Genomic DNA, 10,874 nt, shown 5'->3' with positions numbered 1-10,874 from the left:
CCCCCTGGACAAACCTGTCTGAGAGCAAGGTAAGAGCAGCCCCAGCCTGTGGGTGAGTCACAGAGAGCTGGGACACACCTGGCAGGACAAGCAGAGACCTTGTGTGGGGCCGGGAGCTTCTGAATAATGGAAAATTGGGAAAAAAGTCTTTGTTGCTTTCTAAAACGGGGCTGGAGGAATTATTAGCAGCAATGGAGTGCCTGGAGCTGCAGTGCCCAGGTAGTTTTCTAGGCTGGCTGTGACTCAGGCTCTGACTGAACCCTCCTGCAGGAAGGACACTGAGCTCGGAGGAGTGGGACAGCTGGCTAAGGAGGCACACTGATGTTTGGGGTCACTACAAACTTTGGGAGCTAGGAAATTGTCCCCTGAGCTGTCTCCATCTCCATCTCAAAGCTTAAGCAAGGAATGCAGATCCAGAAGGACAGAAGAGCTTTTCTCCCCACTGCAGCACTGGATTGTAGCATGGATTGCAAAATACAAAAAGGGGAAAAAAGAAGCCAAACCGTAATAGTGAAGGAGAAGGAACCCTCACTCCCATCAGCCTCCCCACAAAATTCACAACACAAGTTAGAGGTTACAAAAATTTATTTACTTCTCTGGCAACAGGAACTGCTCATTTACCAGGAAGGATGATGCCATCATACTGTGAGGGGAAAAGAAAAAAAAAAACAAACAAGTGAGAAATCACCATCAGGTAAAAGTACAGTGCTGCTATACAGAAAACTTGAGCCACCAGAGTCATTCCAAGCCAACACAGATGTGGAAGAGCAGTTTTCCTGCAGCCAGCTGCCTCTGTGCTGTGCTGGGATGTCCAAGGGGCTGTGCTCAGATAAGATCCCTGGAACAAGCAGCCACACCCTCCACGGGCTGGTCTGAGCAGCCCAAAATCTGGGCCCTGAGGGCAACTGTGCCACATTAAACACAACCAGGCAGGATGGGAGAAACAGGAATTCAGCAAGATCAGGCAGAGACCTCCCTGCACAGGGTGTGACCTGTGTAGGTCCAGGCAGACTCCACACTTTTTATCAAAAAAGAACCCCCAAGAAACTACCAACAGTACCCCACCTCTGAGATTTCCACCCCAGCTTTCAGCAGCTCCCATTCATTATATGGACAGATAAGCCCAAAATTTTGTTTGATTTGTGGATCTCTCCATCCTCCAAGTGGCCAGCTGAGCCTGGAGCTGTGTCACACCAACAAATCCTAACCCTGCCTCCTCACTCATGATCCACAAACTCCAAAAACTGTGGGAGCCACACAGGAGCTGGCCATTCCTCCCAGCTCTCCTGCCAAGAGCTGCTCTCTCAGTTCAGCACACCCAAAAAAGCACAAACGTTTCTATTCAGTAGCAGCAGCTTCTACTGCTCTGGGGCAACAAAAATCCACAATTTCAGCACTCCTCAAGATCTGCCCAGTGATTTGCTCCAGCCTTTCCAGGAGGCATTCTGCTGCTCCTTGGGATACTCTTGGGATACTCCTGGGATACAAACTGGAGATGGACTGTACCTTCTGCTGGAACCAGCGCATGGCTTCCTCCTTCCCAATCCTGTGCTTGGCCCCGATGTTGCCAGTCCTGCGTTTCTTGTCAGCAATGCTGAAACCCGGCCTGCCCAGCACCTGCAGGACAAAGCCAACAGCACTGCTTCATCCTGGCACTGTTTTCCTAAACTAAGCAGTTTTCCAGGAGGGAAGCCTGGGGTTTCCTCATCAGTGACGCCTTGCTGCTCTCTCCCTCCCCAAAACCAGCCCTGCTGTTTCTGGGTTATCCCAGGAGTTGCTGTCAGAGCAACAAGATTTGCTTCTGAAGAGGCTTTGTGTGATTTGTCATAAATCAGGGATTTTATGGCTCTGGGAATCTCAGATTAGAAAAATGTCAACAAAACCCAAAGTTATTTTCCAGCAAGTCCATGGGAGCCAGTGCTCATTCCAGGCTCCTTCTGGAGCCTTCCCCAAGCCCAGCAAACAGGGAATACTCACCACGTAGAAATCCAGGCCGTAGATCCCGATACTGGGATCATATTTAATGCCCAGATCGATGTGTTCCTGGATTCCAAAGCCAAAGTTCCCCGTGTCTGAGAAGTTGTTTTTCCTCAACTCGTATTCTCGCACCTGAAACATTGGTTCTTGGTCGTTATTTTGTTCCTGACTGGAAGCAGAATTAAAACTCCTGCCCACAGCTACCAGACCCCCAACTCACTCACAAGCTACTGAGTCTTTATCCCAAAAATTTTACTTCCAAATCCCAGCAGCAAAGACAAAACCCCGAAAGAAATCAGGTGCTGCACCAATTAGTTCTTAAGTAAGACTGAAGCAGCACCCAGGTAAACAGTGTGAACACTTCATCCCGTGCATCTGACCTGTACCTAGATCAGGTACCACATTTCAGAGCACACACCCCTTCAGTCAGAAAGGAAGAGTTCTGTTCTTCCACAAACCAAAGATCCAGCCCAAAATCCTCACCTTCAACCCCTTCTCCAGAATTTCCTCTGCTTTGGCCCCGCGAACCGTGCAGTGAACAGCGATTTTCTCGTTTCTCCTGATCCCGAAGGACCTCACCGTGTATCGGGCTGTGGGCAGCAACAGTTACACTTAGAGGACAGCCAGAGAATTCCCACCCGGGGGACCTGGAGCTTCTCAACACCCAAAAAATTCAGGGAATTACAAAGAATCGAGGCAACCCCACGTTCCGTCTTTAGGGATGCTGGCAAAGCAGCAGCCTGAGTTTGGAGACAGAACTAAAACGACACAAACGCGCACGAGTCCCTGAATATTGAAGCCCCCCAATTCTCCAGCAGCTCTCTCGAGCCGGGCTCTGCCAAGGAGCCCTTTTTTGGGAACCGCGCTGCCACCGCACCCACAGGAAAGGACGGAAAACAGCCGAGGGAACAGCCAGGGCCCCTCCGCAGCCGCTCACCTTTGGAGAACACTGGGGTCTGCCCCGTGAGCTGCTCCAGCACCTTGGCGGCGCGGGTGAGCCGATCCCCGCTCTCCCCGACGCAGATGTTGAGGCAGAGTTTGCGGATCCGCAGCTCCCGCATCGGGTTCTCCTTCTCACCTTGGTCTTGCTGCGGAGAGACCACACCGGGGGTAACCGGGGCTGTCCGGGGCACGGCGCGCCGCTCGCTCCGGCAGCCCCAGGACGCTTCGCCGGGGGTCCGGAGAAAGGCTTCCGTAGGCGGATACCGCGCCCCACTCCCCGTCGGGCCCGAACCCCGGCGCCGCGGCCCCTTCTGGAGCGCCGCCGCCACCGGGCGGGCCGCGGCCTGTCACGGCAGCCGCTCCCCCGGAGCGCCCCACCGGCTCCTCCGCGCCCATCCCGCCCCCGTGCCTCTCCCGCCGGCCTTCCCCGCTCCCGCCCGCACGGGCCGCGCCCAGGCGAGCCCCGCCGAGCGCGGATGGAGGCGGATGGAGAGGGCCCGGCCCGGTCCCGGCCCGCGGCTCCGGCACTCACCGCCATGATGGAGGCGGGGAAGAGGCGGGCGGGGCGCGGCCGCGGGGAATTGTGGGAGCGCGCGGAGCGGCGGCGCCCCCTGGCGGGCGGAGGGCCGGGTTGCCATGGCAACCTCCGCTAATTAATGCTCATTATCGAAAACAAAGCCAAATATAGTAATTACTGTAAATATTAACTGTAATTACAATTAACCGAGAGAGGAAGAAGCAACCCAAACATGCGATGCGCAGTGCAGTGGTTCACCAGCCTGGTTGATGCCAGAACCCTTCCTGAACCCCAATTTCTGTACTGGTAATGACTTTCCCTCTGTGGGATATCCCTTTGGGATCAGCTACAGTCCCAGCTACACTCCCTTTCGGGTTCTTTTGGGAACCCCTCACTTGCACAGCATGTAACCAAGAAAACAGAAAAAGAAGAATTAAGACTTCTTGACTTAGGATAGACATGACTTAGCGAAAATCCAAAACAAAGTTCATTCTCCCTTGGAACAAGGATCAGGGGAAGGCAGGCTCAGATCCCCAGAGCAGTTATAGTTTAATACAATTTAATTCATTGGCTGTTCTCACCCAAAATCCCCAATAGCAGCTTTGGTGGGAGATGCTGTACACAATATTGGAGCAGCTCTTAGTGAGTGTGGTTATCAGTGCCTCTCACACCCTCACAGACCCAGATTCCTTGAAGCAGACCTGGGAGCGCAGTCCAGTTTCACTTTACTCTTCCAGGAAAGTGTTGGTGGGTTTCAAGAGCTCTGTCTGGGATCTGGATCCTCTTTTTGTACCATTTGGGAGCATGGCAGCCCATTCCCTGCTGCACTCAGCTTCTCTGGGAAGTGGGCAGCCCAAACTCACACCACTTTGAAGTCCAAGCTTCTCTTCAGTGGCCACATCCTGAGCAGAAAATGCCTTCAATGAGGCTCACACTCCGTGAGGATGGCACCAGCTCAAGGCTTTCCCTGTTTATCCCCTTTCCCTGCCTCCCCAAGGCTGTGATCAGGGCTGCCAGCCCGAGCTCTCTAATGCCATCAATTATTTTTTGCCCCAGTTGCTTCTAAGCAGGGATGAAGGATAAATGAATTATCAGCTTGTCTCATTAAGGAGAGAAAAAAAGTGTCAGGAGTCTCCGTGCAGAGGGTGTGAAAAGCCTCTGGTTAAAAAGTAACATTGCTGCTTCATTATGGATTTCCTTCATCCAAGAGCTTTGCTGGAAATAGCTGCAGGCTGGGCTGGCTTCCAGCTCCCAGCAATCCATGGATCCCCTGTGGGATCTGGCTGTGCTGCAGGGCTGCTCCCCGCGGGCACAGGGGGCTGGGGGTGCTGGGCCCCCTCCCCTCTCCACAGCAGGGCCCTCCTTTGCCCAGCCTGCATGGTCTGCCTGTGGCCGAGATCAGGCACAGAGGCTGAGGGCTGCAGAGAGGGAGGAGGAATTGTTCCAGCCACTCTGGGGATGCTGGGGGACAGAACAGAGCTCAGGGGTGTCACCCTTCCCTTTGTGTGACCACCCCACTGTGGCACTCGATGGTGTGAGCTCACCCCATCCTCTGCTCCTGACTCCTGCCAGCAGCAAAGAGCTTTGCTCGACTCCAGACACAGAGAATCAGAGAATGGTGGGGTGCTTTGGCTTGGGAGGGACCTGAAAGCCCCTCCAGTGCCACCCCTGCCATGGCAGGGACACCTCCACTGTCACAGGCTGCTCCAAGCCCCAGTGTCCAGCCTGGCCTTGGGCACTGCCAGGGATCCAGGGGCTGCTCTGGGCACCCTGTGCCAGGGCTTTACACCCTCACAGGGAAGGATTGCCAGAGCCCATCTTGTTGCAGAGACATTTCCTCCCTTGGCATTTCTCTGCTGAATTCAGGAAGCTTTCCCTGCCTGGCACAGAGCTTCCCACTCACCCACTCCCTCGACCCTCTCCCCATCTCCAGATTCATCCAGATGGGGTCCCACATGGAGCTCTTCCTGCTCTGAGTCATCCCTGCCCCCAGAATAGTCCAGAGCTTTGCTTTGCCAGGTGCCACAACACATTTTCTCTGGGAGAGGGGGTGGGCTTGGTGTCATTTTTGATTCAGTGCAACGAAAGAAATCCATTGCTGAGAGCAGGTTTGGGTTTTTCCAGGGATGTGCTCTTGGTTTCTGGCCCCAGGTTTTCACCTGGCTGATGAGAAGTGCAGCTGCAGGGCAGCACTGATCCTGCCACTGTGCCAAAGGTGTTCGTGGTTCCCAGCAGGAGAGGGAAAGCAAAGATTTCCTGAGCGAGGCAGGGAGGAAACTGTCACAGGGAGGGAGAGAGAGGAGTGGGTGCTTCTTGTCCCTTCCCTCACTGCAGGAACACTGCCTGGGGTGCTGAGCAACGTCCCTGCAAGAATGGAGGGGATTTTAAGCCTTTATTTCACATCCCTGCAAGAATGGAGGGGATTTTAAGCCTTTATTTCACCCTTAGCTTCCAATGCCAGCAGCTACAGAGGAAAGGGGAGACCAGGAATTGCAGAGGCCTCGTGGGACAGGGAAAGGGAAGGACACAGAGCCAAGGAGGGCAGAGATGTGCGATGTCCACGTGGTTGGTGTTGATGCCTGCCCCTGGCAGGCTGATTATTGCCAAGGCCAGCGTGAGAAGGACCAAAACAGCGGCGGGACTGCAGCCAAGCCACCAGGGAGGGGCTGGGAGCAGCATCCCCTGGGAGGAAACGGGAAGTGCTTTACAGCAGGCCACGCAGTGTGCTGGAAAGGCTGGGTGGCCGATGAAGGCTCGTCCTCCCTCGGTGCTGAGAAAAACTTCCTGGCGGCTGCTGCGCCAAGCGCCCGCCGCTGCAGGAGGAAACCAGCCAGGGTGTGCCCCAGCCCATAACCAACGCACGGCAGGGCAGAGAGGATGCAGTGCCACGTGGGCAGCACGCAGGCAGCGGCCTTGTGGGTTTCCCGGCTGCGTGTCCCGAGGGGAGCGGGATGCGGCCGCAAAGTTGGGCAAATTTGGGATTTCTGGGCGCGACCGGAACCAGCGGGACTCGAACCCGGAGTCCAAGGAGCCCTGAGGCCACGCCCCCGCATCTAGACCACGCCTCATCTGCGATCCACGCCCCTGATTGGTCCCGCCCCCTGTCCAGCCCCTCCCCTTGCCGCCGGCGGGTCATGTGACTGGCCAAGATGGCGGCGCTCAGGGCGGCGGTGCCGGTGCTGGCGCTGCTGGGGCTATGCCTGGGCCCCGCGGCCGCCGCCACGCCCCTGGTGATCTGGCACGGCATGGGTGAGCACGGACCCTCCGCCAGGGCCGCGGGAGTGGCGGGGCTGGGCTGGGAGCCGGGCAGGACCGAGGGGCGCTCGCTCCGGTGTCCCCCTCCTCCGGACCGCCGGTCTCGGCAGGGACCGGGAGGTGCTGCCGCTCCCGGTCCCGTGGCAGCGGGGCTCGCGGTGTGTCTGTGGAGGTGAGGTGAGGCCCGCGGCCGTGGCGTGGTGACGCATCCTGGTGTTCCCTCTGGCAGGAGACAGCTGCTGCAATCCGGTGAGCATGGGCTACATCAAAAAACTGGTGGAGAAAAAAATCCCGGGGATTTACGTCCTGTCGCTCAAGATCGGGAGCAGCCTAATCCAGGTGAGCCGCGTGTCACCCGCGTGTCTGCGTGCGGGGTGGGGCTGGGCCGCTGCAGTCCGCGGTTCTAACGGGATTCCACCGGGATTCCTGCTCTGCCTCCCTGCTAATTTTCTGTTCTCGGTGGGGTAAACAGCTTTGACAGGTAGAACCCGATAAAGTCCAGCTAATACCTGCAGAAAAGCACTGGGGGAAAACAAATCCCTGACCTAAATTGGATTAATATGCAAATCCAGTGATTAGCACACTCAGCCAGTGCAGGCAGTGCGTGGGGTGCAGGCTGTGCTGGGGCAGAGCTTTATCCCTGGCCGTGCTTCTCCATCTGCAAACATTTATTTGCTTCAGTGTAAGAAGTTGCACACTGCTGCACCTTCATGGGTTTTTGTAGTGCTGTGGAATTTCTTTCAATAATGATGTGTAGTGTAGGTGGTTTTCTGGCTTCTGGAGAAGTTTGATTTTTAAGTTTTATATTTATGTGACCAAAATCTGAAGGGATTCAAGTTGAGAAGAATTTTGGGGAAATGTCAGTGTTCCATGTGAGACAGTTCTGCCAACCAGAGCAGGAAGGGAAAGGGAAGTGAAGGTAAAGGGAAGTCTCAGAACTGGAATTTCACTTCTGTCCCTGTCAAAGCTCAGGTCCTCTTTCTAAACCACAAATGTCAGTGATCTGTTTGCAGAGCTTAGGGCAGCACCAGCCACAGCAAAGGTACAAATGCCCCGCCCTTCTCTGATCCCCAGGACATGGAGAACAGCTTCTTCATGAACGTCAACGAGCAGGTGAGGGAGGTGTGCAGGCAGCTGGCCCAGGACCCCCAGCTCCAGCGAGGCTACAACGCCATGGGCTTCTCCCAGGGAGGCCAGTTCCTGTAAGTCTGCACTCTGCCCCAGCTCAGGGGCCCTGGGGGGGTTCAGATCTTCATTTATGACCCTTCAGAGGTGCTCAGCAGACACAAAGTGTTAATTCCTGAATGCAGGAGTGCTCCAAGGGGGCAGGGTGTGTTTTCCTGCTCTTCCAGGCAGGGTTCAATCCCAGTGCCCAAACCCACACAGAACAACTGTCAGAATGAGAGGTCACAGCCTCGAGCTGCACCAGGGGAAATATAGGTTGGATATCAGGGAAAAGATTTTTACAGAAAGGGTGATAAAGTTCTGGAATGTTCTGCCCAGGGAGGTGGTGGAGCCACCATCCCTGGGTGTGTTTAACAAAGCCTGGATGTGGCACTGGGTGCCAGGCTTGAGTTGAGGGGTTGGGGCTGGGCTAGACTCGATGATCTTTGAGGTCTTTTCCAAGCCAGTGATTCTGTGATTCTGTGGTTCTGCTCCCGTGGCCTGGGCAGGCTCTGCTCAGCTCCTTGCTCTTCCCCCACAGGAGGGCTGTGGCCCAGAGGTGCCCTGCTCCTCCCATGCTCAGCCTCATCTCCGTCGGGGGACAGCACCAAGGTAGTGCCCCCTGGCACAGCTCCTGGGCACCTTTTGGGGCTCTTCCCTAAATTCTGATCACTTTCTCACCAATTTAATTGTCCCTTTGCTCCTGGCTGGATCTGGTGATGTGTTTGGCCCAATTAGTGTTTGCTGATTTCATTATCTTGATCTTGCTTAATTGGCAGTGGAAAGGGAGCTCTGTCAGCAGCTGGCTTCTCTGCCTGGGTAGGATTCTTACACACCTTGGGAGCTCTTGGGATGAGTTATTTTGTGGGAAATGGCTACAAAAATTATAAAAACTTCTACAGTTGTGAAACAGAACCTCCTGGGTCACAAGGGTATTTTACAGTCAGCATCCTGAAGGCCAAAGCCCTGAGGAAAGGGAGTTGTGAAAAGGAATTAAGGAGTGTGGAGTTAAGAGTGGCTGGCAGAGAATTCCAGATACTCTGCCCTGAGAATCCCACAGCTCCTGGAGTTGTTTGTTTGTTTGGAGAGGGAGGATTTGTAGGGAGCACCCAGCACTCCCCATCCCTTATCTGTGCCACAGCTCCTGGGACAGGAGGGCTGTCTGTAATCAGGGCTAAAAGCTGCCTGATTACCTGGGTGACTCTTGCTGCTGCTGTGCAAGAGCTGGTTCTTGTGCAGCAGGAGGGATCCAGGGCCCAGTTTGGTGACTGAGCTGTGTCCTGCCCAGGGGTGTACGGCTTCCCACGCTGCCCTGGGGAGAGCTCCCACCTCTGCGACTGGATCCGCAAAACCCTGGACCTGGGAGCCTACAGCAAGGCTGTGCAGGAGCAGTGAGTACATCCCCAGGCCAGGCCAGGCTCAGGAGCAGCTCTGCCTTTCCAGGCTGAGCTTTGCTTTGTCCCCTCTGCAGCTTGGTGCAAGCAGAGTATTGGCACGACCCGCTGAAGGAGGAGGAGTACAGGAAAAACAGCATTTTCCTGGCTGACATCAACCAGGAGAGGGTAAGGACACTCTGCCCTGTCAGCAGCACAGCAGGAGCCTGGGAGGGTTCAAGCTGAAGAGTTTCCCTCTCTCTGGGCTCTCCAGTGGCTTGGATGTGTTCTCCTGCTTCCATCCAGGGCATCAACGAGACCTACAAGAAGAACCTGAAGGCTCTGAAGAAGTTTGTGATGGTGAAATTCCTCAACGATACCATGGTGGACCCTCCAATCTCTGAGGTGAGGAAGGCAGGGCAGCTCTTGGGGTTTCTCCTTTGGTGGCAGAGGGGCAGGCTGAGCACAAACACAGGCCTGACACTGCCCTGGAAGTCTGCTTGGCTCCTGGGATTCCTTCAGCAGCTGTTCCTTCATTTTTTATCCATTTTTGTGCAGTGGTTTGGGTTTTACAAAAGTGGCCAAGCCAAGGAGACCATCCCTCTGCAGGAGACCTCTCTGTACAAAGAGGTGAGTTCTGGGGGCTTCTGCTGTGTCCCCTCTTTCTTGTCCTGGGGCCCCACAGCCCTGCTCTTGTCACTCCTGGGGCATTGCCTCCCCTGCCAGGAGCTGTTTGTTTGGGGGGACATTTCCCTCCAGCCATTCCTGGCACTGGTGGAGCCCAGGAATGACACTGGAGGTTCCTGCCTGGCCCAGGGTCCCCCTCCGTGCCTCATGAGCTCTGCTCCTGTTCCAAGCTTTGCTCCAGGAGTCCCCTGGAATCCCTTTTCCCCTCCATGAGGAGGAGAGCAGCAGTGGAATCTCCCCTTTCTCCCCACAGGATCGCCTGGGGCTGCAGGAGATGGACAAAGCAGGGAAGTTGGTGTTCCTGGGGGTGCAGGGGGATCACCTGCACTTCTCAGAGGAGTGGTTTGACAGCACCATCCTCCCCTTCCTGCAGTGAAGCTCCCCGGGAGCCCTGGGCAGGGCTTTCACTGTAACCAACACCAGCCACTGTGCACAGCAGGTGCATCCAGGCCTGCAGGGACTTGGGGAGGGGAACAAGAGGGGGTCTAGCCCAGGGGGGTTTGCCAGGGTGGAATTGCACTCCCAGCTGGGCTGAGCCTTGCCCTGACTCTGACACAGGGCCTGGGGATCCACCCCAGCTCTCAGAGCTGCTCTCCACCCCTGTTCCTGCAGGGCACCCTGGCAGTATTAACCCCACTCACTAGTGCAAGACTCTCATGGCTGTGTGCAGGGCAATCATGGGGGAAAAGGCCAAATTTAGGGGGTTTCTGGGAAAAAAAAAGAGGGTTTGGAATTCAGCAGTATTAACAGCTTGAACAGTTTTCAACTAATGGCTTGGTTTATGTTCTTTTGTACAACTGAAATCAATAAATAGCTTACCATCTAACCAATTAAATAAAAGCTTGGACAGCTGCTGACTGTGTTTGGAGGGGAGCTGAGGAAATTCTGGGAATATTTCAAGGAATCAAGGCAGGGTCGGGCAGAGAGGGGAAATTTGTCCAGCCTGAGCTCCCCTGTGG

At 55.3% G+C, this 10,874-nt stretch overlaps 2 protein-coding genes across 2 annotated transcripts; one reads left to right on the top strand and one right to left on the bottom strand.

Annotated features, from left to right (window-relative positions):
* Positions 1-567: 567 nt before the first annotated feature.
* On the bottom strand, positions 568-3,527 carry RPL11 (ribosomal protein L11). Its single transcript, XM_059868537.1, has 6 exons — positions 3,452-3,527; positions 2,915-3,065; positions 2,461-2,567; positions 1,978-2,109; positions 1,507-1,617; positions 568-643 (listed from the first exon to the last, which is right to left on the bottom strand). The coding sequence occupies exons 1-6, from the start codon at positions 3,455-3,457 to the stop codon at positions 614-616; spliced, it is 537 nt and encodes a 178-aa protein (XP_059724520.1). The 5' UTR covers positions 3,458-3,527; the 3' UTR covers positions 568-613.
* Positions 3,528-6,527: 3,000 nt separating this feature from the next.
* PPT1 (palmitoyl-protein thioesterase 1) lies at positions 6,528-10,755 on the top strand. The gene is made up of 9 exons (XM_059868380.1): positions 6,528-6,685; positions 6,921-7,030; positions 7,766-7,893; positions 8,397-8,467; positions 9,144-9,246; positions 9,327-9,417; positions 9,535-9,633; positions 9,787-9,858; positions 10,169-10,755. The coding sequence occupies exons 1-9, from the start codon at positions 6,586-6,588 to the stop codon at positions 10,289-10,291; spliced, it is 897 nt and encodes a 298-aa protein (XP_059724363.1). The 5' UTR covers positions 6,528-6,585; the 3' UTR covers positions 10,292-10,755.
* The last annotated feature ends 119 nt before the right edge of the window (positions 10,756-10,874 follow it).

Source organism: Haemorhous mexicanus, chromosome 27 (genome assembly GCF_027477595.1).
Source record: "Haemorhous mexicanus isolate bHaeMex1 chromosome 27, bHaeMex1.pri, whole genome shotgun sequence".
In the NCBI taxonomy this organism is placed as follows: domain Eukaryota; kingdom Metazoa; phylum Chordata; class Aves; order Passeriformes; family Fringillidae; genus Haemorhous; species Haemorhous mexicanus.
Note: the sequence above shows the minus strand (reverse complement) of the source record. Positions and strands in the feature narration are given on the sequence as shown.

Bases quoted from the DNA above. Each gene is read 5' to 3' on its own strand.
- RPL11 (XM_059868537.1), bottom strand. The intron at 2,110-2,460 runs GTGAGGATTTTG...CCAATGTTTCAG, and splicing joins TTCTGGAGAAGGGGTTGAAG to GTGCGAGAATACGAGTTGAG. The intron at 1,618-1,977 runs GTGAGTATTCCC...TTTGTCCTGCAG, and splicing joins ACGGCCTGGATTTCTACGTG to GTGCTGGGCAGGCCGGGTTT.
- PPT1 (XM_059868380.1), top strand. From the start codon at position 6,586: ATGGCGGCGCTCAGGGCGGCGGTGCCGGTGCTGGCGCTGCTGGGGCTA. The intron at 8,468-9,143 runs GTAGTGCCCCCT...TGTCCTGCCCAG, and splicing joins CGTCGGGGGACAGCACCAAG to GGGTGTACGGCTTCCCACGC. The intron at 9,859-10,168 runs GTGAGTTCTGGG...TTCTCCCCACAG, and splicing joins AGACCTCTCTGTACAAAGAG to GATCGCCTGGGGCTGCAGGA.